Source organism: Salvelinus alpinus, chromosome 25 (genome assembly GCF_045679555.1).
Source record: "Salvelinus alpinus chromosome 25, SLU_Salpinus.1, whole genome shotgun sequence".
NCBI lineage: Eukaryota > Metazoa > Chordata > Actinopteri > Salmoniformes > Salmonidae > Salvelinus > Salvelinus alpinus.
Genome location: NC_092110.1, coordinates 21,958,520 through 21,981,575, shown reverse-complemented (window position 1 = coordinate 21,981,575; position 23,056 = coordinate 21,958,520). Strand labels below are relative to the sequence as shown.

Here is a 23,056-nt window from a genome sequence, read left to right as displayed (position 1 = left end):
GAACAGCCTCAATTTTTGGGGGGCATGGACTACAAGGTGTCAAGTGTTCCACAGGGATGCTGGCACATGTTGACTCCAATGCTTCCCACAGTTGTGTCAAGTCGGCTGGATATCCTTTGGGTGGTGGACCATTCTTGATATACACCGGAAACTGTTGAGCATGAAAAATCTAGCAGCGTTGCAGTTCTTGACACAAACCGGTGTGCCTGGCACCTACAACCGTACTCTGTTCAAAGGCACTTACATATTTTGTCTTGCCCATTCACCCTCTGAATGGCACACATACACAATCCATGTCTCAATTGTGTCAAGGCTTAAAAACCCTTCTTTAACCTGTCTCCTCCCCTTCATCTACACTGATTGAAGTGGATTTAACAAGTGACATGAATAAGGGATCATAGCTTTCACCTGGATTCACCTGGTCAGTATGTCATGGAAAGAGCAAGTGTTCTTAATGTTTTGTATACTCAGTGTATAACAGGTCATGTTAACTTTCAAAGTAGAGCTGATCTACTGATACTACTGTGTAATGTTGCATGATTTAGCAACTTTCTATAAAGGATCCCTTTGTAAAATGTAATAGGCCTACTGTTTGACACTTTTTACACTGCTTCTGTAGATGTAGGTTAAAGCACTGTATCCATACTGTATATACAGTAGATATGCCTTAAATGTGTTTGGGTTCTCTCTACTGTCCAGTCATGAGGTCAGGGTTTGGCAGGCCCGGGCTGTTCCTCCAGATAGGAGACATTTTACAACTGTGGAGACAAAGTGAACTCAACAAACATTCTAAAAAGTTGGCAAGCTAGTGATGGCTGAAATACCACAGCAATCAACCACATAGCCAGAGACTCAATTAGGGTGAAGTGAGTCCAATTGGGTCCTATTTGCTATTGGCTTCCCACAGCGGTGGTGAAAGTATCTGTCTGGGACAGCCCAGAAAAGGCTTTAACCAAGAACATAATGTTACTCCTGAAAATCCACCCTTTCATTTCATACTGCCTTCAAAGGGACCAACTCAAATAACTCCATGCAATGGGCTCTGACTGACTCCAGCATGCTGCAGTGGAGAAAACAATGTCAGAAAATGTTGGGAAAGTAAATCTACATAAACTCCACAAAGCCTTTGTGATTCCACGGTAGACAACATTTATAAACGACCGGCTCATGCCTGTATTGTCATTTATGCATTTCCCCTATATGTCATGTATGCAATCCCCTATAAGTCATGCATGCAATTTCCCTATATGTCATGTATTCAATCCCCTATATGTCATGTATGCAATTCCCCTATATGATATGTATGCAATTCCCCTATATAGTGCATTCGGAAAGTATTCTGACCCCTTGACTTTTTCCACATTTTGTTACGTGACAGCCTTATTCTAAAATTAATTAAATTGTTTTTTCCCCTCATCAATCTACACATAATACCCCATAATGACAATGCAAAAACAGGTTTTTATAAATTTTTGCTAATTTATTTTTAAAAATACAAAACTGAAATATCACATTTACATAAGTATTCAGACATTTTACTCAGTACTTTGTTGAAGCGCCTTTGGCAGTAGATTACAGAATGGAGTCTTCTCGGGTATGCCGTTACAAGCTTGGTACACGTGTATTTGGTGAGTTTTTCCCATTCTTCTCTGCAGATCCTCTCAAGCTCTGTCAGGTTGGATAAGGAGTGTTGCTGCACAGCTATTTTCATGTCTCTCCAGAGATGTTCGATCGGGTTCAAGTCTGGGCTCTGGCTGGGCCACTCAACAACATTCAGAGACTTGTCCCGAAGTCACTCCTGCATTGTCTTGGCTGTGTGCTTAGGGTCGTTGTCCTGTTGGAAGGTGAACCTTCAACCCAGTCTGAGGTCCTTAGGGCTCTGGAGCAGGTTTTCAAAAAGGATCGCTCTGGACTTATCTCCGTTCATCTTTGCCTCGATCCTGCCTAGTCTCCCAGTCCCTGCCACGGAGAACATCCCCACAGCATGATGGTGCCACCACCATGCTTCACCGTAGGGATTGTGCCTGGTTTCATCCAGACGTGACGCTTGGCAATCAGGCCAAAGTGTTCAATCTTGTTTTCATCAGACCAGAGAATCTTTCGCCTTTTGGCAAACTCCAAGCTGGTTGTATTGTGCCTTTAGTGGCTTCTGCCCTGACATGCACTGTCAACTGTAGGACCTTATATTGACAGGTGGGTGCCTTTCCAAATCATGTCCAATCAATTGAATTTACCACAGGTGGACTCCAATCAAGTTGTAGAAACATCTCAAGGATGATCAATGGAAACAGGATGCACCTGAGCTCAATTTTGAGTCTCATAGCAAAGGGTCTGAATACATATGTAAATAAGTTATTTCTGTTTTTTATTTGTAATAAATTTGCACACATTTCTAAAAACCTGTTTTCGCTTTGTCATCATGGGGCATTGTGTGTAGATTGCTGAGTTATTTATTTCATCCATTTTAGAATAAGGTTATAACCTAACAAAATGTGGAAAAAGTTAAGGGATCTGAATAATTTCCGAAGGCATTGTATATCATGTATGCCATTCCCCTATATGTCATGTATGCATTTCCCCTATATGCATGTAGAAGATGTACCCCCCCCCACCCTGCAGGAAGGTTCCAATAATCCCCTGCTAAATTTGCTGAAAGAAATCCTAGGGGAAACACTAGTGTTAACAATTCCTTCCTATTACAGGTTCCTCATAAAGCCTGCTCTGTGTACACAGTCAAATTGTGTATATCTTCACATTTGTTCGTTGACCTGGCCTTATTTCAAAGTGTACTGTATTTCCCCTCATAATGTCCATTAGCCCAAAAACTTGTTACAGTTAAGAGTCCTGTTTAATTCTGTTCTCCTGTAAACTTTTTAGCAGACATGAAACCGCTGTGGCCCACTCAACCCTCCACCATTAGCCAGGACCAGAGAGTGTGAACCACAAGTCAACTTCCTCTACTAATCCAGCCATAGAAATACAAGGCCATAAAGCTGGGAGCCTGGTATCCAGCAGTACAAACCACAGCCACTGGAAATTAGCTGAATAATCCACTACATCTCACTGGGGCACCTGTCCTCATCCAGAGTGTCTCTGTACCGGATGGCAGTGACACACTGGGGAGACAGGGATGATAATAAAGCTTGTGAATGGGCTATAGAAGTAGTACATACTTATTGTCTTGGATCTGTATCCTCGTCCAGTATAGAGGCTTCATGGGAGTAGCAGGTTCCAACGCAGGTTTCCTTGGGGCCTTCTCTGCTGCCTGGCCGAACCCAAACCCAAATAATCCACCCCCAGGAGGAGGGGGTGGGCCACACCCAGGTGGAGGGGGAGGAAGGGGAGGGCCAGCTCCAGGTAACCCCGGAGGAGGGGGGGGGGGAGGGGGAGGTGGGGGACCAAAACCTGGGAGCGGGGGTGGAGGCGGTGGCCCCATGTTGCCAGGTAACGGGGGAGGGGGAGGTGGAGGTGGAGGAGGTGGAGGCGGTCCTGATTGGCCAGGGAGGGGAGGAAGGGGAGGAGGGGGCGGGGGAGCTGGGCCGGGGAGTCCTGAGGCTCCTCCATGCAGACTCAGGTTGAGTTTCTTAGGCACGTTCTGACTGGGGCCGAGACCGGGCCGACTGGCCTCACCCTCGGGCGTCCTGAGGAAGGTCTCCCTGTCTGTCTGGATGCAGACATTCCGAAAAGTTTTGGGAGGCAGGTCGTCCTCGGTGGACACGCAGGCCTCACGGAGCTCGCCCCTCTCGTGGCCCAGGCTGAAGGCCTGTTGACGGTCTGTCTGCATCATGCAGATGACTCCCTCCAGATGGGACATGGCGACAGCATGCTCCCCTCGCACCTGGAAGATCTGGAGCTCAAAGTCTGCCTGTGTGGAGCAGCAGCACAGAGATAAGTCAGAAACATCCCACTCAGCCATATGAAACAGAATCACATACTGTGGGGCTCCAAAAAGACCCCTGGGTGACTCAAAATGTTCATCATGACCTTCATGAGATGAAATGTAGTAATTTCTAACATAATGCCCATTTATTTTCATTCCAATATTTCATTGCCAACCAAAAAGTACAATGACTGACACCATAATGAAGAGCTAATAAGCTGGATGTTGATTGACGTTTCAAACATCAACACAATCCAGACAAACTTGAGGAAAAGTGAAAAGGAAAATATTTTGGTATGTATCTGACACATGTTCCTTGTTAGCATGTGGTCAGCTAGGAAAATGTGTTAGGCACGTTTCTATCCTTTCTCATGGTTTAACTACATATTTAGGAGTGTCAATATCATGGCCTAATGCAAGGGATCAGGGACAAATGACAGGGTAACACACAGAGGAAGACAGAGTAACCTATATCTGCTGAATCAGCACTGCTGTAATAATAGTCATTTTAAGACACACTTTCCAGACACTTTGCTCCAATAAGCTTGATCTTCAAATTTTTTTTCTCCATAAATAAGGTCAACAGTTTGCTCTATCTTCTGGCATGTTTTGACATGCATTCTTATTAATCTCAGGCTGTTCTTGGAAGACAGAGAAAACATAACCAATACATTTGACTACTCCACTGAGACCTGTGAGAAACTATTTGAAATACTGTTTTCAGTTGCACCACCTTGGCACTGGTGGCTCAGTTGAACAAACAATGTGTTATAGTGCTTCAGTGGAATCGACTAAATTCATAGGGTGAACTCAAAACTAGATGTTACAAGAAATAATGGAGACATTTCCAGTTGGAGAGAGACAGTTCAGTAAATTAGATATCTGTGTGCATCCAGCATCCAGGTTGTAAATGGTGATCTTATTTCATATGAGGACATCACAGCTTCCAGAATCAATGCTGACCGCATATCAAATGTGAATGTGGTCTGTCCTACTGGAGGTGAGCACTATCATTCAAACAGAGTCAAACACATTTGATCATTTCTATGCTGACAAAACCTTGGGACTGACAACAGTGTTATGCCACAGAGGTGTGTCAATTACTGAGATGCTTTAGTTGAAATGACCATTTGAAGGAGTCAAAAGATGACACCAGACCCACTTTGACATACCGTTTTGAATAAGCCCAACAGGTGAGGCCAATAACATTTAGATAGACACTAAAGGCTGTAAGTGTTCTATGGTGATGAGGAGAAGTGTTAACTACACTATGGGACAAGCTCAGACATCAAGCGTGGAAAATCCAGTCACTAAAGACACAGGTTGGCTTTGCTTCTGTGGTTGATTGGTGACATCTAGTGTCTCTGAAGAAAACTGCAGTTTCCTGGGTTCACTAACTATAAGTTACTTTGTTATTACATTCCAGGAGGACATGGTGAGGTGACTACATTTGCAGACCTCTCTTTCTCTCTTGATTGAAACAAACCCCAGCGCTGAAACCAGTAGGAACTATATGTAGTGAACTGCTTCGAACAAGGAGATTAACTTACATGTACTTTCTCCACCTCCTCTTTGCATTCTCTCTTCAGCTGTAAGAGGGCAGCCTGGTGCTCTGTGAGGGGAAAGAGCACATACACTTACACCATAATGTAATAAATATTTATACATAAATACAATTACACAGCATAAGACCATCTCAAATGTCATATTAGTTCGAAGGGTTATTTTAATGTCTGCCAGAGATGACACTTTCAAAAGCCATCAGATGTACTGGCCATTCATGAGATCATTTACTCTGTGATCATACATTAACTAGTAAAATAGTGACATGCACACAAGATTAACCTAGCATTGCAGGGGTAACTAATATGGCAGTAAAACATCATCTTCTCCTCTTGATGTTGAGAGACAAAAGAGACATGCCTTTGTCTCGACGGACCACTTGAAGAACAATAAAGGACATGAATCTACTTTTTAAGACAACAGTAACATCTGACAACAGTTACTGTAGGGTGGATCAGTTACAGCTATGCCAGTAAAAGCGCCTATTTAGGAAACTAAACCAACCTGTTTTTAATGTCCTTGCTGGTACCGTGAAAGATATTGAATTTTCAAAGACTGCTTTATTTATGTTGCCTCGTTATCCCACAGTAAACTACAGTAATATATAGTTTATAAGGTCAACATACACTGAGAGTGAAAACATTAAGAACACCTTCCTAATATTGAGTTGCAACCCTCCTTTTGCCCTCAGAACAGCCTCAGTTCGTCGGGGCATGGACCTTACAAGATGTTGAAAGTGTTCCACAGGGATGCTGGCCCATGTTGACCCGAGTGCTTCCCACAGTTGTCTCAAGTTGGCTGAATGTCCTTTGGGTGGTGGACCATTCTTGATACACACGGGAAACTGTTGAGTGTGAAAAACCCTGCAGAGTTGCAGTTCTTGACACAAACCGGTACACCTGGCACCTACTACCATAACCCGTTCAAAGGCACTTCAATTTATAATATTTTAATGTTTTGTACACTCAGTGTATGTGAGAATAAGAATGTCTTCGACAACCACATCAAAATAGTTTTTTTTTCATCTAATTGTGCAGTGAACTATATAAAGAGGTTTTGGCAGTATGAACAAGTTAGCACACTCAGCAGTAAAGATATTTGCGCTAAGCAATCTGTTGTAGAGGGGATATCACAGTATGCTTTTTTGGTGTTTTAAAGTATGTATGTGTAGTCATGGTTTTAGAATAAGAAATATATATTTTATACTGACAAATATATAAAAATGCAACATGTAAAGTGTTGGTCCCATGTTTCATGAGCTGAAATAAAAGATTCCAGAAATGTTCCATACTCACAAAAATATAATTTTGTTAAAACAAATTACACAAATTTGTTTACATCCCTGTTAGTGAGCATGTCTCCTTGCCAAGATAATCCATTCACCTGACAGGTGTGGCATATCAATAAGCTGATTAAACAACATGATCATTACACAGGTGCACCTTCTGCTGGGGACAATAAAGGGCCACTCTAAAATGTGCAGTTTTGTCACACAACACAATGCCACAGATGTCTGAAGTTTTGAGGGAGTGTGCAAAATTGGAATACTAACTGCAGGAATGTCCACCAGAGCTGTTGCCAGAGAATGTAATGTTAATTTCTCTACCAACGTCGCTTTAGAGAATTTGGCAGTACGTCCAACCGGCCTCACAAGCGCAGACCATGTGTAACAACACCAGCCCAGGACCTCCACATCTGGCTTCTTCGCCTGCACGATCGTCTGAGACCAGCCACCCGGAGAGTTGATGAAACTGTGGGCTTGCACAAACGAAGAGTTTCTGCACAAACTGTCAGAAAGCATCTCAGGGACGCTCATCTGCGTGCTTGTCGTCCTCACCATGGCTTCGTAACTGACTTCAGTGTGCAAATGCTCGCCTTCGATGGCCACTGGCAAGCTGGAAAAGTGTGCTCTTCATGGATGAATCCTGGTTTCAACTGTACCGGGTAGACGGCACACAGTGTGCATGGCTTTGTGTTGGCGAGCAGTTTACTGATGTCAATGTTGTGAACAGTGCCCCATGGTGGAGGTGGGGTTATGGTATGGGCAGCCATTAGCTACAGACAATGAACACAATTGCATTTTATCGATGGCAATTTGAATGCATAGAGATATCGTGACGAGATCCTGAGGCCCATTGTTGTGCCATTCATCTGCTGCCATTCCCTCATGTTTCAGCCTCATAATGCATGGCCCAATGTCGCAAAGATCTGTACAGAATTCCTGGAAGCTGAAAATGTCCCAGTTCTTCCATGGCCTGCATACTCACTAGACATGTCATCCATTGAGCATGTTTGGGATGTTCTCAACTCTATGAGAAGGAAATGTCTCGTGCTGCATGAGGAAAATGGTGGACACACTAGATACTGACTGGTTTTCTGATCCACGCCCCTACTTAGAAAAAATAAAGATATCTGTATTCCCAGTCATGTGAAATCCATAAATTGGGGCTTAATGCATTTATTTCAAATTACCGATTTCCTTATATGAACTGTAACTAAAAGTAAAATCTTTGAATTTGTTTAATGTTGCATTTATATTTTTTGTTCAGTATATAATCAGAAACATGTAACGTGTATCTGAGACTTTTATTATGGCATTGCAATATATATTTTATGTTGGGACTTCTGGAAAAATACCCTTCCCAGACTCACCTGCACGTGAAGAGGAATTCACATGAGAGATGATGTGTGACAGATAAGTGAAGATGTTACCTGTTGAGCCCCTAAAGTTTGTGTTACTGCTACTTGGAATGATTAAACTATAGAAAATAACTTGATGGTAACCAGACCCATCATCGGGCCCATCGTGGTAAACAATAGACAATGCTGTTTCAAGGCTAAAATTCTGAGAGAGTGAAAGCACGAGAGGTAATGGTAATGGTGTGTGTGTGGGTGCGTGCCTACAGCATGGGTGCGTGTCTATAGTATATGGATGTGCACACACACACACACACACACACGTAAACATGTTTTCCTCAACCTTCCAAACTCCATGAGATGGCCTGATATAGCTGCCACATACTTGCTCTACTCCAGTACAGCAGGTTTTCTGCAACCAACACATTAAGATAAATGAATTTCTCGCTGTAATGTTATTATATCAGCCTATTTGGAGTCCTCTGTGCCTTTACCCTATTTGTGTGAGTATTCTTCTTCAAAGAGAGACAGGCTGAGAGAATGGCAGGCTGCCCACCCCCAGCCTATCCCCAAACTACCTCCCAAAGATCCACTATACTGTGTGATTCTACCAGACGTCTCAACAGACAGCAGCATAACTGTGGAGGGAAGGTTTCAGTGCGTTCCTGCTTTAAATGGATTTAAGGGTTATCTTACACCCTGTCACTGGGATTAGCTGGCTCTGTAGATACCAGCAGGGCTGCACTACATGTTTGTGTCACCTCTCAGTTAGACTAAATAGACCGATTATGTAAGGAGAGCGCCTGCCCTGGATAAAACAGGGAGGAGCCACTCAGTTTACTTTTGTTAAGACTATCTTGTCTTGTGAGAATTAGTTAAGGCAGACAACAGCATACATGCATTTCTTAACAGGACATTGTATGATACTTTAGATGCAGTGTAGAGTAAGCTCCAGGATGGCGCAGGTCCTTACCTGCCTCGGTGTACCTGAGCCCCACCTTCTCCTCCTCATCCTTGGGCTTGGGCGGGGGCCAGATGGCCTGGAGCCGCCCGGGGGTCCGGTCCTCACTGTCTGTAGGGGAGGTGATCTCAGACTGAGAGGAAAGACAGCAGATCATTCCTCAATTAACACAGAACATACAGACTTACAGAACAGTTGGTGCCCAGGATAAGAGTATCTGCAATCTGACTGAAAAGTCAACATGCGATAAGACATGAGAACATCTCAAATCAAGATCATGACCAAAACTAATACCCTACTGTCCTGTCTGCCTTGCAGGTCACAACAAAACACAACATACACTTCAAATGGCTCTACATTCCTACATTTCAAAACCTTGATGATCTGAGAACAAACAAACAATAGGGTTCTATAAAATACAGAAGGAATAAACCTTTGAGTTAGACACAAACAGTACATACTTTAGACTCCGCTGGACCTTTTTGCTCACTGCTGGGAGACTTGGAGGTTCTCTCAAAGATGGATTTCAGCAGCTCCTTCTCACTTTTATTTTTTTTCTTGACAGCCTCTAAATCCACAGGATCCGCTGTATCCCTTTTAGCAGGTTTGGAGCTGAAGAGACTCTTAAAAGTGTTTAATGTTGTGTCTGAGGCTTTCCTGTTGTCTGCTGGTGGGGTGGTGGGGATCAGCTCTGGACCCTGGTCTGTCGCCCCCTCCTCCCCCCTCTCAGGCTCCCTGTCTCTGAGCTCTAGCAGTGGGTCCGGCTTGTCCTCGGCCTTGGTCCCGTCAAGGTTGAGCAGCTGGTTGAGCTGCCCCAGGAGATGACCCTTGGTCTCAGACACATGTTTGGGCTCGGGACGTTTTTTGGGGGTGCGGCTACTGGAGGTGATCTGCTCAGGGAAGTTATTGGCTTTGTTGACGGTCTTCTTCAGGCTCAGAAGGGCCAGGTCAGCATCTCTCTGTTTGATCTCAGACACGGTCTCCCTCTCCTCCCCCACAGCCCCTTTCTTCAGAACCCGCAGTCCACTGAACAGGGCAGGCAGCTGGAAGGAGGGGGCATGGGAGGAGACTGTTCCACTGGAGGGGGAGGCGGAGGGTGAGTCTGTGTCAGGCCTCCTTTTGACAGGCATGTCGCCTTGGCCCCTGGGTGAGACAGAGACAGGAGTGGCACTTGGCTGGCTGTCAGTTGGGGACTCTCCAGGAACACGCGACACGGCCAGACCAGTCCTTAAAATACCTTTTCTCACTTCAGTGTCAGGCTGCTTCTCCAGGCTACGAGAAGATGTCTCTGCTGCTTCAGGTGGCTTTGACTCAGAGAGGGTGGAGGGGGAGTCCAGGCAGTGGACATGATCTTTATGCTCCTCAGTTCCAGTGTTTTCCCCCAAAATCTCCTTCCTCTGTCCAGAATCTTGGTCCTCTGGCTGTCCTGACTGCAAGGCAGTGTCATCTGCTGCATGCTCTGATTTCTGTGGTTCAGAGGTACGAGACAAGTTAAGAAGTGAAGCCACTGCAGAGTTGTCTCCAGCACACATGTCAGTAAGGCCCAATACTTCCTGGCTGGTGCTGACGCCTTTGGCTACTTTGTGGTGATGATGGCTGGACCCCTTGGTACCCATGGCTGCTGCATCCACACCCACCTCCACAGGCCTGGGATCAGTGTAGAGGTCGGTGCTGCAGCCGTCTCCAGGCACTTGTGTTTTGGAGACAGAGGAGAGCAGTCCAAGATCTGTCCCACTGTTAGATCTGCCCATAAACCTCGCAGAGTACAGAACAGAGGTGTCTTTGAGGGATCCCTCCACAAGACTATGTGGCTTAAACACAGGCAGCTTTAAGTCTGTCTCAATGGCACCTCTCACTGGGCCAACGGGTGGCAGCTGACCCTTGTTATCATCGAACACTGCCACTGCCCACTGGTCATTGTCAGGTGGGAAGAACATTCCAGGGGCGTCATGCTTGTCCGATTGGCTGAGGCTGCTGATCCCCTCCTCATCTTCCATCTCTGTGTCGCTACAGATCTCCACCATTGTAACCTGGACCAGACCTGGGTCGGCCGTGGAAACAGACACCTGGCCTGCGTTAGGAGAGGTCACAAAGCTACTGGACTCATTCTCCCATGATTCAATCCTGTCCTCAGTATAAAGGAAGGTGGCCTCTCTGTTATGAAGTACCACACTCATACCCCTCACATCACTGATAACATCCAGGGCACTTTGATCAGTGACCCCTGTGTCGTTCTCTTCATCAGACAGGGTCCTGAAAGCCGTCAGCACCGCAGTCTCTCCCGCCAGCCTCTGAGGCTCAGTCTTGTCCCCACGTGTAAACATAGTGGATATCTTATTGCGGAACAAATTGGATTGCTGCTTCCCCTGACCCTCAGAGTTATTACTTACACTGTCCATTTTCACAGAGCCCTTAACTGCACTGTAGCATGTACTTCGGGCAGTGAACTCTGGGTCGGCAGGTAGCCTAGCGTTAAGAGCGTTGGGCCAGTAACCAAAAGGTTGCTGGTTCGATTCCCTGAGCCGACTAGGTGAAAAATCTGTTGATTTGCCCCTTGCGCAAGGTATTTAACCCTAATTGCTCCTGTAAGTCGCTCTGGATAAGAGTGTCTACTAAATTACTAAAATGTAGTCAGCCAGCCAGGTAGAAAGGCTACCCAAGTACAGTGTGTCCATTCAGAGTGTCACAAAAGGCTCATCTCTACACCTCCAGCTGTCTAACCTGCCAAACTGTGTCCACTTCTACTGGTTCCAATGAACAAAAGGCCTTTGTGAGGACAAATCCCCTAGCTCTTCTTACCCTCTCCAGGAGAGCTCCAGCTATAACCCCTGCTATCCTGTAATCCCGTTTGGCAACACAAAACCTTGCTGTGCTGTGAATAGACAACTTTCTTCAATCACAAACGGCCTCTACTCTGCATTTTCCAGAGTTCCAGAACATCCAGTTTTGTAGAGCAGAATTCCAATGACGTGCCCGGTCAAGTCAAACTGTTCAGAGGCAGGAAGCATGTCCCGGAATAATCTCCCTGGGAATCCAGGAGAAACAAATTCTCAGTTTCTCAGGAAAACAACGGAACAAGTTATTTGAATTTGGCCCGGAAGGTTCCAATACTCCTCTCCTACTATATGTGTAGATACAGAGGCCTGAGTCAGAGCTACTGTCCGAGTTGCCCTCCTGGCATGGTTCTTTCCCCTCTCTCCCTGTGTGTATATGTGTACAGAAGATCTCTGTGTTCCTGAGAAAAGCCTCCAGGTTGGAAAGGAATGCGGCACACTGGTCTATCCGGTCTGGCCCCGCCTCCCCCCGCCCTGCCTGGGAGGGAACTGTGGCAGCAGGCAGCACAGGTGTCCGGTTACTCCTTCTTACTTCCGCAAAATGGCAGCCATGGGTAGCTGGAGCTCTCTGTTGATTAGCGCTGTGCTCTCTGAGTGCAGTGTAAAAGTGGGGCTGCTAGCTAGTTGGCTAGCTAATCTCCTGATGGTCAGGTGGAGCGCAGGGGAGATCCAGCCCCGTGTTACTCTGCTCTTTGCTCTCTGTACTATTACAGCATAGGGCTTAAGCTGTAGTGATTAGTCAGTCTGCTGCTGCTGCCCAGACCTGACCATCCCTGACCAACACTGCAATCTTGTGCCGTCAGTAGCTCCGCTAATGTCAAGGGGCTAACGCTGCTACAGTTTGGTGAGAAGAAAATAGGTCTCAATTACCTCATCTCATAGTGTGAATATCGTTAGATAAGATTTGTCTTGACACTAAATCATAAACTGCAAACATACAAATCATCAAACAAGTTTTCTAGTACAGTGAGTTTATATTGAGTGTACACAGACAAGCAACACTACAATATGTATAGTCTACAAAACCTGCTGCTTCAAAGAGGTACGATGGGTTCAACAATCTATCTAGCACCAAGCAACTTTTATTTGAACACAATGTGCACTACCACTTGACAGATTTTAGCACAAAACAGAGCACAGAGGCCTGAAAAGTACTTGGTGAAATTAGGGCTGCTTGGTCATTTAACTTTCAGAGGGTGCTCAAAGCCCTACTAAGGCCATAGTTGGCCTTAGCAGCCAATGTTCACTGCTCAATGCATTCCTTCAGACATAGGACTATTAAGAATTACCAATGGTTGTCAATGTGATTTAGAGCCCCATACCAAACCAGACATGCAGTTTGTGTTCAAAGACAAAAACATGCCATTAGTAAACATTAATAATATATTAGATAATCATATTTATAATGTATTAGAAAATACTATTATTGTACTTAAACATTATTTCTGATCTTCTGGGGTTTAAAACAAATCCACAGATAGTCAGTCAGTGGCTGTCAAGCCTGGAGCGAGGCCCAATATGTAATCAAATCAATAGCATTGTGTCACACCCTGACCTTAGTTCCTTGTTTATGTCTCTATTTTGGTTTGGTCAGGGCGTGAGTTGGGGTGGGCATTCTATGTTTTGTTCTATGTTTTGTATTTCTAGGTGTTTGGCCTGGTGTGGTTCTCAATCAGAGGCAGCTGTCTATCGCTGTTTCTGATTGAGAACCATACTTAGGTAGCCTCATTCCCACCTGTGCTTGGTGGGTAGTTATTTTCTGTTTTGTTTATTGCACCTGCAGAACTGTTCGTTTGTCGTTTTTTGTTCAAGTGTTCGTATTTATTAAAAGTATTATGAATACTTACTACGCTGCACCGTGGTCCTCTTCTCCTTCTCCCGACGACATTCGTTACACATTGGTGTTTAATTTACTAAGTGTAAATCCATCAGCTAGCCACATAGCCAGGCCTCAGCACGACTTACCCTGTATTGAAGGGCTGAGAGGAGCTGAGTAACAGTGACAGTAAGGAGGTTCTTCTTTAAATCTCCCACTGACTACAACTAGTGTTTTTAGCACAGTATCGAATCACAATACATATAGAATCGTGAGAATCATAATACATATCGTATCAGGACCTAAGTATCATTAAAATATTGCATCATGATGTCGCTGGCAATTCCCAGCCCTAACCACAACTACTGTACAATGGTTGAAAAGCAGTCTATCAATCAAGTAACAAGTGACTTGAAAAACAAGTCACCACAATGGATGCCATGGCATTTAAGTCACCACAATGGATGCCATGACTACAATGCCAGCGTAGGCCACACCACACATGAGTATGTGGGTATCTTCATGTTGAGACAGTCTACCACTAGTCTAGAGGTAAAACCAGAGACAGGTTACTTTTGTTATGATATGCTACAACAAAGATCAGGGAGTGTCTTTTGATTAAACTATGCTATGTCACAACTGACACACAACCACACCCAAACCACACAATAATCTACCCTTCAAATCTAGTCAAATGGCATGATGGAATCTTGACAGACAGACACAGGAATTGTTAAGTTGTTACATTTTACAGTGCATTTGGAAAGCATTTTTCCACATTTTGTTACATTACAGCCTTATTCTAAAATTGATTAAATCATTTTTTCCCTCATCGATCTACACACAATACCCCATAATGACAAATCAAAAATAGGTTTTAGAAATTCTTGCAAATGTATGAAAAAACAAAAACAGAAATACCTTATTTACATAAGTATTCAAACCCTTTGCTATGAGACTCGAAATTGAGCTCCGGTGCATCTTGTTTCCATTGATCATCCTTGAGATGTTTCTAGAACAAATTCTATTGATTGGACAAGATTTGGAAAGGCACACATCTGTCTATATAAGGTCCCACAGTTGACAGTGCATGTCAGAGCGAAAACCAAGCCATGAGGTCGAAGGAATTGTCCGTAGAGCTCCGAGACAGGATTGTGTCGAGGCACAGGTCTGGTGAAGGGTACCAAAACATTTATGCTGCATTGAAGGTCCATCATTTTAAAATGGAAGAAGTTTGGAACCACCAAAACTCTTCCTAAAGCTGGCCGTGGCCAAACTGAGCAATCGGGGGAGAAGGGCCTTGGTCAGGGAGGTGACAAAGAACCCGATGGTCACTCTGAGTGAGCTCCAGAGTTCATCTGTGGAGATGGGAGAACATTTCAGAAGGAAGCATTCCACCTTCATCAGGCCTTTGAGAAACAGACGCCTCACAAGTCCTCCACTGGCAGCTTCGTTAAATAGTACCCGCAAAACACCAGTCTCAACGTCAACAGTGAAGAGGTGACTCTGGGATGCTGGCCTTCTAGGCAGAGTTTCTCTGTCCAGTGTCTGTGTTCTTTTGCCCATCTTAATCTTTTTTTTTATATTGGCCAGTCTGAGATATGGCTTTTCCTTTGCAACTCTGCCTAGAAGGCCAGCATCCTGGAGTCACCTCTTCACTGTTGACGTTGAGACTGGTGTTTTGCGGGTACAATTTAATAAAGCTGCCAGTGTAGGACTTGTGAGACGTATGTTTCTCAAACTAGACACTCTAATGTTCTTGTCCTCTTGCTCAGTTGTGCACCCGGGCCTCCCACTCCTCTTTCTATTCTGGTTAGAGCCAGTTTGCACTGTTCTGTGAAGGGAGTAGTACACAGCATTGTATGAGATCTTCAGTTTCTTGGCAATTTCTCGGATGGAATAGCCTTAATTTCTCAGAACAAGAACAGTGTGACGAGTTTCAGAAGAAAGTTATTTGTTTCTGGCCATTTTGAGCCTGTAATCGAACCCACAAATGCTGATGCTCCAGATACTCAACTAAATCAAATCAAGTTTATTTGTCACATGCGCCGAATACAACAGGTGTAGACCTTAGAGTGAAATGCTTACTTACAGGCTCTAACCAATAGTGCAAAAAAGGTGTTAGGTAAACAATAAGTAAGTAAAGAAATAAAACAACAGTAAAAAGACAGGCTATATACAGTAGCGAGGCTATAACAGTAGCGAGGCTACATACAGACACCGGTTAGTCAGACTGATTGAGGTAGTATGTACATGTAGATATGGTTAAAGTGACTATGCATATATGATGAACAGAGAGTAGCAGTAGCGTAAAAGAGGGGTTGGCGGATGGTGGGTGGTGGGACACAATGCAGATAGCCCGGTTAGCCAATGTGCGGGAGCACTGGTTGGTCATCCCAATTGAGGTAGTATGTACATGAATGTATAGTTAAAGTGACTATGCATATATGATAAACAGAGAGTAGCAGCAGCGTAAAAAGAGGGTTTGGGGGGGGGGGGGGGGGGGGGCACGCAAATAGTCCGGGTAGCCATTTGATTACCTGTTCATGAGTCTTATGGCTTGAGGGTAAAAACTGTTGAGAAGCCTTTTTGTCCTAGACTTGGCACTCCGGTACAGCTTGCCATGCGGTAGTAGAGAGAACAGTCTATGACTGGGGTGGCTGGGGTATTTGACAATTTGTAGGGCTTTCCTCTGACACCACTTGGTGTAGAGGTCCTGGATGGCAGGCAGCTTAGCCCCAGTGATGTACTGGGCCATACGCACTACCCTCTGTAGTGCCATGCGGTCAGAGGCCGAGCAATTGCCGTACCAGGCAGTGATGCAACACGTCAGGAGGTGAGGAGGGGGAATAGGCTTTGTTGTGCCCTCTTCACGACTGTCTTGGTGTGTTTGGACCATTCTAGTTTGTTGTTGATGTGGACACCGAGGAACTTGAAGCTCTCAATCTGCTCCACTACAGCCCCCCCGTCGATGAGAATGGGGGGGCTCAGTCCTCCTTTTCCTGGAGTCCACAATCATCTCCTTAGTCTTGGTTACGTTGAGGGATAGGTTGTTATACTGGCACCACACGGCCAGGTCTCTGACCTCCTCCCTATAGGCTGTCTCGTCGTTGTCTATGATCAGGCCTACCACTGTTGTGTCGTCTGCAAACTTAATGATGGTGTTGGAGTCGTGCCTGGCCATGTAGTTGTGGGTGAACAGGGAGTACACGAGAGGACTGAGCATGCACCCCTGTGGAACTCCAGTGTTGAGGATCAGCGTGGCAGATGTGTTGCTACCTACCCTCACCACCTGGGGGCGGCCCGTCAGGAAGTCCAGGATCCAGTTGCAGAGGGAGGTGTTTAGTCCCAGGATCCTTAGTTTAGTGATGAGCTTTGAGGGTACTATGGTGTTGAATGCTGAGCTGTAGTCAATGAATAGCATTCTCACATAAGTGTTCCTTTTGTACAGGTGGGAAAGGGCAGTGTGGAGTGCAATAGAGATTACATCATCTGTGGATCTGTTTAGGCGGTATGCAAATTGGAGTGGGTCTAGGGTTTCTGGGATAATGGTGTTGATGTGAGCCATTACCAACCTTTCAAAGCACTTCATGGCTACGGACGTGAGTGCTACGGGTCTGTAGTCATTTAGGCAGGTTGCCTTTGTGTTCTTGGACACAGAGACTATGGTGGTCTGCTTGAAACATGTTGGTATTACAGACTCAATCAGGGACATGTTGAAAATGTCAGTGAAGACACCTGCCCGTTGGTCAGCACATGCCCGGAGCACACGTCCTGGTAATCAGTCTGGCCCCGCAGCCTTGTGTATGTTGACCTGTTTAACTTCTCTGGGATATGTGGGACGGTAGCGTCCCACTTGGCCAAAAGCCAGAAAAATGTATCGCGCCAAATTCAAATATATTACTATAAAAATCAATCTTTCATGAAATCACACATGAAAGACACCAAATTAAAGCTACACATGTTGTGAATCCAGCCAACATGTCTGATTTAAAAAAGGATTTACGGTGAAAGCACACCAAACGATTATGTTAGCTCAGTACATAGCCACAGAAAAACACAGCCATTTTCCCAGCAAAAGATAGTAGTCACAAAAAGCAGAAATAGAGATAAAATTAATCTTTGATGATCTTCATCAGATGACACTCATAGGGCATCATGTTACACAATACATTTATGTTTTGTTCGATAATGTGCATATTTATATCCACAAATCTCGGTTTACATTGGCGCCATGTTCAGAAATGCCTTCAAAATATCCGGAGAAATTGCAGAGAGCCACGTCAAATAACAGAAATACTCATCATAAACTTTGATGAAAGATACATGTTTTACATATAATTAAAGATACACTTGTTCTTAATGCAACCGCTGTGTCAGATTTCAAAAAAGCTTTACGTAAAAAGCACACCATGCAATAATCTGAGACGGCGCTCAAACATAACAACATTTCTCCGCCATGATGGAGTCAACAGAAATTACATCATAAATATTCCCTTACCTTTGATCATCTTCATCAGAATGCACTCCCAGGAATCCTAGTTCCACAATAAATCGTTGTTTTGTTCGATAATGTCCATTACTTATGTCTAAGTAGCTACTTTTGCTAGCATGTTTAGTGCACATGTCCAAACGTTCGCGCAAATGCAGGCGAACTCGGACGAAAACTTCAAAAAGTTATATAACAGGTCGAATAAACTGGTCAAACTAAGTAGAGAATCAATCTTCAGGATGTTGTTATCATATATATCCAATACCGTTCCAACCGGAGCATTCCTTCATGTCTGTAGAAGTTATGGAACGCAAGGCGATATCATGAGGAAAGCGCATGACCAGGAACTGGCAATCTGCCAGACCACTGACTCATTCCCCTCCTATCCGGCCCCACAACACAGCAAAAGCTTCATTCCACGTTCTACAGACTGTTGACATCTAGTGGAAGGCGTAGGAAGTGCAAACAGATCCATATCTTACAGGGAATTGAATCGGCGATGAGTTGAACATTGACCAGTCTCAGAATTCTCACCTCCTGTTTGGATTTTTTCTCAGGTTGTTGCCTGCCATATGAGTTCTGTTATACTCACAGACATCATTCAAACAGTTTTAGAAACTTCAGAGTGTTTTATATCCAATAGTAATAATAATATGCATATATTAGCATCTGGGACAGAGTAGGAGGCAGTTCACTATGGGCACGCAATTCATCCAAAAGTGAAAATGCTGCCCCCTATCATAAAGAAGTTAAAGGTCTTACTCACGTCGGCTACGGAGAGTGTGATCACACAGTCGTCCGGAACAGCTGATGCTCTCATGCATGCCTCAGTGTTGCTTGCCTCGAAGCGAGCATAGAAGTGATTTAGCTCATCTGGTAGGCTCGTGTCACTGGGCAGCTCGCAGCTGTGCTTCCTTTGTAGTCTGTAATAGTTTGCAAACACTGCTACATAAGACGAGCGTCGGAGCCAGTGTAGTATGATTCAATCTTAGCCCTGTATTGACACTTTGCCTGTTTGATGGTTCGTCGCAGGGCATAGCAGGATTTCTTATAAGCTTCCGGGTTAGCAGCAGCTCTACCCTTTAGCTCAGTCCGAATGTTGCCTGTAATCCATGGTTTCTGGTTGAGGTATGTACGTACAGTCACTGTGGGGACGACATCCTCGATGCACTTATTGATAAAGCCGGTTACTGATGTGGTGTCCTTCTCAATGCCATCGGAAGAATCCCGGAACATGTTCCAGTCTGTTATAGCAAAACAGTCCTGTAGTTTAGCATCTGCTTCATCTGACCACTTTTTTATAGACACAGTCACTGGTGCTTCCTGCTTTAATTTTTGCTTGTAAGCAGGAATCAGGAGGATAGAGTTGTGGTCGGATTTACCAAATGGAGTGCGAGGGAGAGCTTTGTACGCGTCTCTGTGTGTGGAGTACAGGTGATCTAGAATTATTTTCCCACTGGTTGCACATTTAAAATGTTGATAGAAATTTGGTAGAACTGATTTAAGTTTCCCTGCATTAAAGTCTCCGGCCACTAGGAGCGCCGCCTCTGGGTGAGTGGTTTGTTCTCTTTTTGTTCTATGCAGCTGACTGAGTGTGGTCTTAGTGCCAGCATCTGTCTGTGGTGGTAAATAAACAGCCACGAAAAGTATAGCTGAAAACTCTCTAGGCAAGTAGTGTGGCCTGCAATTTATCACAATATACTCTACTTCAGGCGAGCAAAATCTAGAGACTTCCTTAGATTTCGTGCACCAGCTGTTGTTCACAAATATGCACAGACCGCCCCCCCTCGTCTTACCGGAGTGTGCTGTTCTATATTGCCGGTGCAGCGTATATTTAGCTGAATATCCATGTCGTCATTCAGCCACGATTCCGTGAAGCATAGGATATTACAGTTTCTGATGTCCCGTTGGTAGGATATTCGTGATCGTACCTCGTCTAATTTATTGTCCAATGATTGCACGTTGGCGAGTAGTATTGACGGTAAAGGCAGCTTTCCCAGTCGCCTTCTCCGGGTCCTGACCAGGCATCCAGCTCTTTGTCCTCTGTACCTGCGTCGCTTTCTCTTGCAAATAGCGGGGATGTCGGTCCTGTGGGGTGTTTGGAGAATGTCCTGTGCGTCGTCTTTGTTGTAGAAAAAATCTTTGTCTAATCCGAGGTGAGTGATCGCTGTTCTGATATCCAGAAGCTCTTTTTTGCCGTAAGATATGGTTGCAGAAACATTATGTACAAAATAAGTTACAAATAATGCGAAAGAAAACATATAATAGCACAATTGGTTGGGCGCCCATAAAACTGCTGCCATTTCTTCCGGTGCCATTTTACAGCAAAGGCTAACTAGTCTAAAGAAGGCCAGTTTTCAGCTGTGCTAACATAATTGCAAAAGGGTTTTCTAATGATCAATTAGCCTTTTAAAATGATAAACTTGGATTAGCTAACACAACGTGCCATTGGAACACAGGAATGATGGTTGCTGATAATGGGCCTCTGTACGCCAATGTAGATATTCCATAAAAAAATCTGCCATTTCCAGCTACAATAGTCATTTACAACATAAAGTCTACACTGTATTTCTGATCAATTTGATGTTATTTTAATGCACAAAAAAGTAGCTTTTCTTTCAAAAGTAAGGACATTTCTTTTGAACGGTAATGAACGGTAATGTATAAGTATATTAAAGTGGTAAAAAGTTTAGTATTTGGTCCCATATTTCTAGCACGCAAAGATTACATCAAGCTTGTGACTCTACAAACTTGTTCGATGCATTTGCTGTTTGTTTTGGTTGTGTTTCAGATCATTTTGTGCCCAATAGAAATTAATGGTAAATAATGTATTGTGTAATTTGGAGTCACTTTTATTGTAAATAAGAATAGTATATGTTTGTAAACACTTCTACATTAATGTGGATGCTACCATGATTACGGATAGTCCTGAATGAATCTTGAATAATGATGAGTGAGAAAGTTGCAGATGCACAAATATTATACCCGCTCAAAAATGCTAACCTCCCCTGTTATTGTAATGGTGAGAGGTTAGCATGATGGTTAGCATTGTAGGTATGATATTTGTATGTCTGTAACTTTCTCACTCATCATTATTCACGATTCATTGCAGGAATCGGTTACAGCTTGAAGATTATTTTTGAGTGGACAGCTTGATGACAATCAGTCAATACTTAGGTCACCCAGAAAATATACTTAGGTATCTGTTGATATCAAATACATTATCAAGCATTTCACACATATAGTCCAAAAACGGACTTTTAGCGGTCGGGAGTCTACAGCAACTTCCTATGAGAATAGGCTTTAGGTGAGGCAGGTGAACCTGTAGCTATATTACTTCAACATCATCTGACACTACCCTGCCTGCGACAAATGGCTGATGTTTGGATGGATGATTGGCTTCAGTAGTGAAAACACCTTGAGACACATTGCACCTAGGTGAAGGGGTTAGTAGAGTAGCTAGAGTCCGTCCTGGGCTCTGAACCACCAAGGACCACAGCACCACATCCCAGATCTCTTAATGTTAACGCAACTGGCGGAAATCATGATCAGGTGGTTTAGCGCTTCAGTAGATTGGAGTACTCGCTGGCCTGGAACCCTGAGGGAACAACACTGTCATGCTACACTGCTCTGAAAGCGGATACGTAATGGAGGATGACTAATGCTATTGTGTAGTGACCTTTATACAGTATCAATTAGGGCCAGAGGTGTTCCTGACCATGTGACCCACCTGACCAGGAAAAACTCTAGGGCCTAGTTACACCTTGGCCAGTTCTTTCCTATGATCTATTGCTGTTAGCTAAATGTGTGGGTGCAGCAGCTCTCACCGTGCACTCCAGTTGAGGGTAGTAGGGGGTATCTCCGATGATGTCATCCTCTGGGGGCGTGATCCTGAGGAAGTCCAGGTGATTGGGACGGGAGACACGGTTCAGGGAGTCCTGGGTCTGGGAGATGGTATCATCACCGTCCAGCATCCAGATATCGGCCTCCTCTACACACACACACACAAACACACATATGCACACACGTAAACACACAATAATGAGTTGTAATGAATTGTAATAACAGGTGTATTAGAATAGACTGAAACACACCCTCTGTTAGGGAGGGATTTTACAGAGCAACAGAGCCGGCATGTATGCTGAATGGATCAAGTGGGTGGAGGTAGAAAGCAGGCATCGTAGCTTTAAAAAATCAAAGACAAGCACATCTCTGCTGCAGGGTACAGATGTGTTTTATATACTGCACATAGCTAGACTTGCTTCAGCCTGAGGACCACCAACCGCCCTCTGATCTGATAAAGAACAGTGCCCTCTAAAACAAATGACACTATAACCAATATGGATTTCTGTATATGAGTCAATGCATTGGCCATCGCAGGACTGTAACAGAGTACATTACCTAGGGAATGGTAATACGCTCTTCTCTAAAACAATTGGCTAAAGAAACCAGACCAACAGCGTGTTTGTGTTTCACTCACTGTAACACATCTTTTCTGTTGTCAGGGATTGGAGAGGAGAGCAGCCGACATCTAGCCCACTCAGAGAGACTAAACCTGACTAAATCTGACTAGATAAGGCTAGGTTCTGGCTAAACTATGGTGGAACAGAGCTGCAAGAACAGGGCTATTGTGAGTAGAGTCTCTCATCCATATCCTAATCCATATTCTGAGATAATCCTCAAACACATCCACTCCCTTCAGCCTACAGGGAAAGATGGATTCAGAGTCATTTGGACTTTGTGATTCATAGCTCAGAGACAACCTCATCCATAGTCCATCACCCCTCCAGCCTATGAGCACAAATAATGTCAAGGGTAGACTAGTATTGTGCGCTCCCCAAAAACATAACACAACAGTGCATCTCACAAAATA

General features: G+C 44.4%; 1 protein-coding gene across 2 annotated transcripts in view; it reads right to left on the bottom strand.

Moving 5' to 3' along the window:
• LOC139553626 (formin-like) overlaps nucleotides 1-23,056 on the bottom strand; it is an 88,255-nt gene that overhangs the window by 46,339 nt on the left and 18,860 nt on the right. The window contains exons 3-6 of one of the 2 annotated variants that reach the window (XM_071366166.1): nucleotides 22,011-22,174; nucleotides 9,054-9,174; nucleotides 5,431-5,492; nucleotides 3,174-3,865 (exon numbers count right to left, since the gene is read on the bottom strand). In XM_071366166.1, the coding sequence (XP_071222267.1) occupies nucleotides 3,174-3,865; nucleotides 5,431-5,492; nucleotides 9,054-9,174; nucleotides 22,011-22,174 (1,039 nt within the window). Of the gene's footprint in view, nucleotides 1-3,173; nucleotides 3,866-5,430; nucleotides 5,493-9,053; nucleotides 9,175-9,502; nucleotides 12,358-22,010; nucleotides 22,175-23,056 lie in introns of those variants that run through there. The other variant, XM_071366165.1, reaches the window with a different exon arrangement.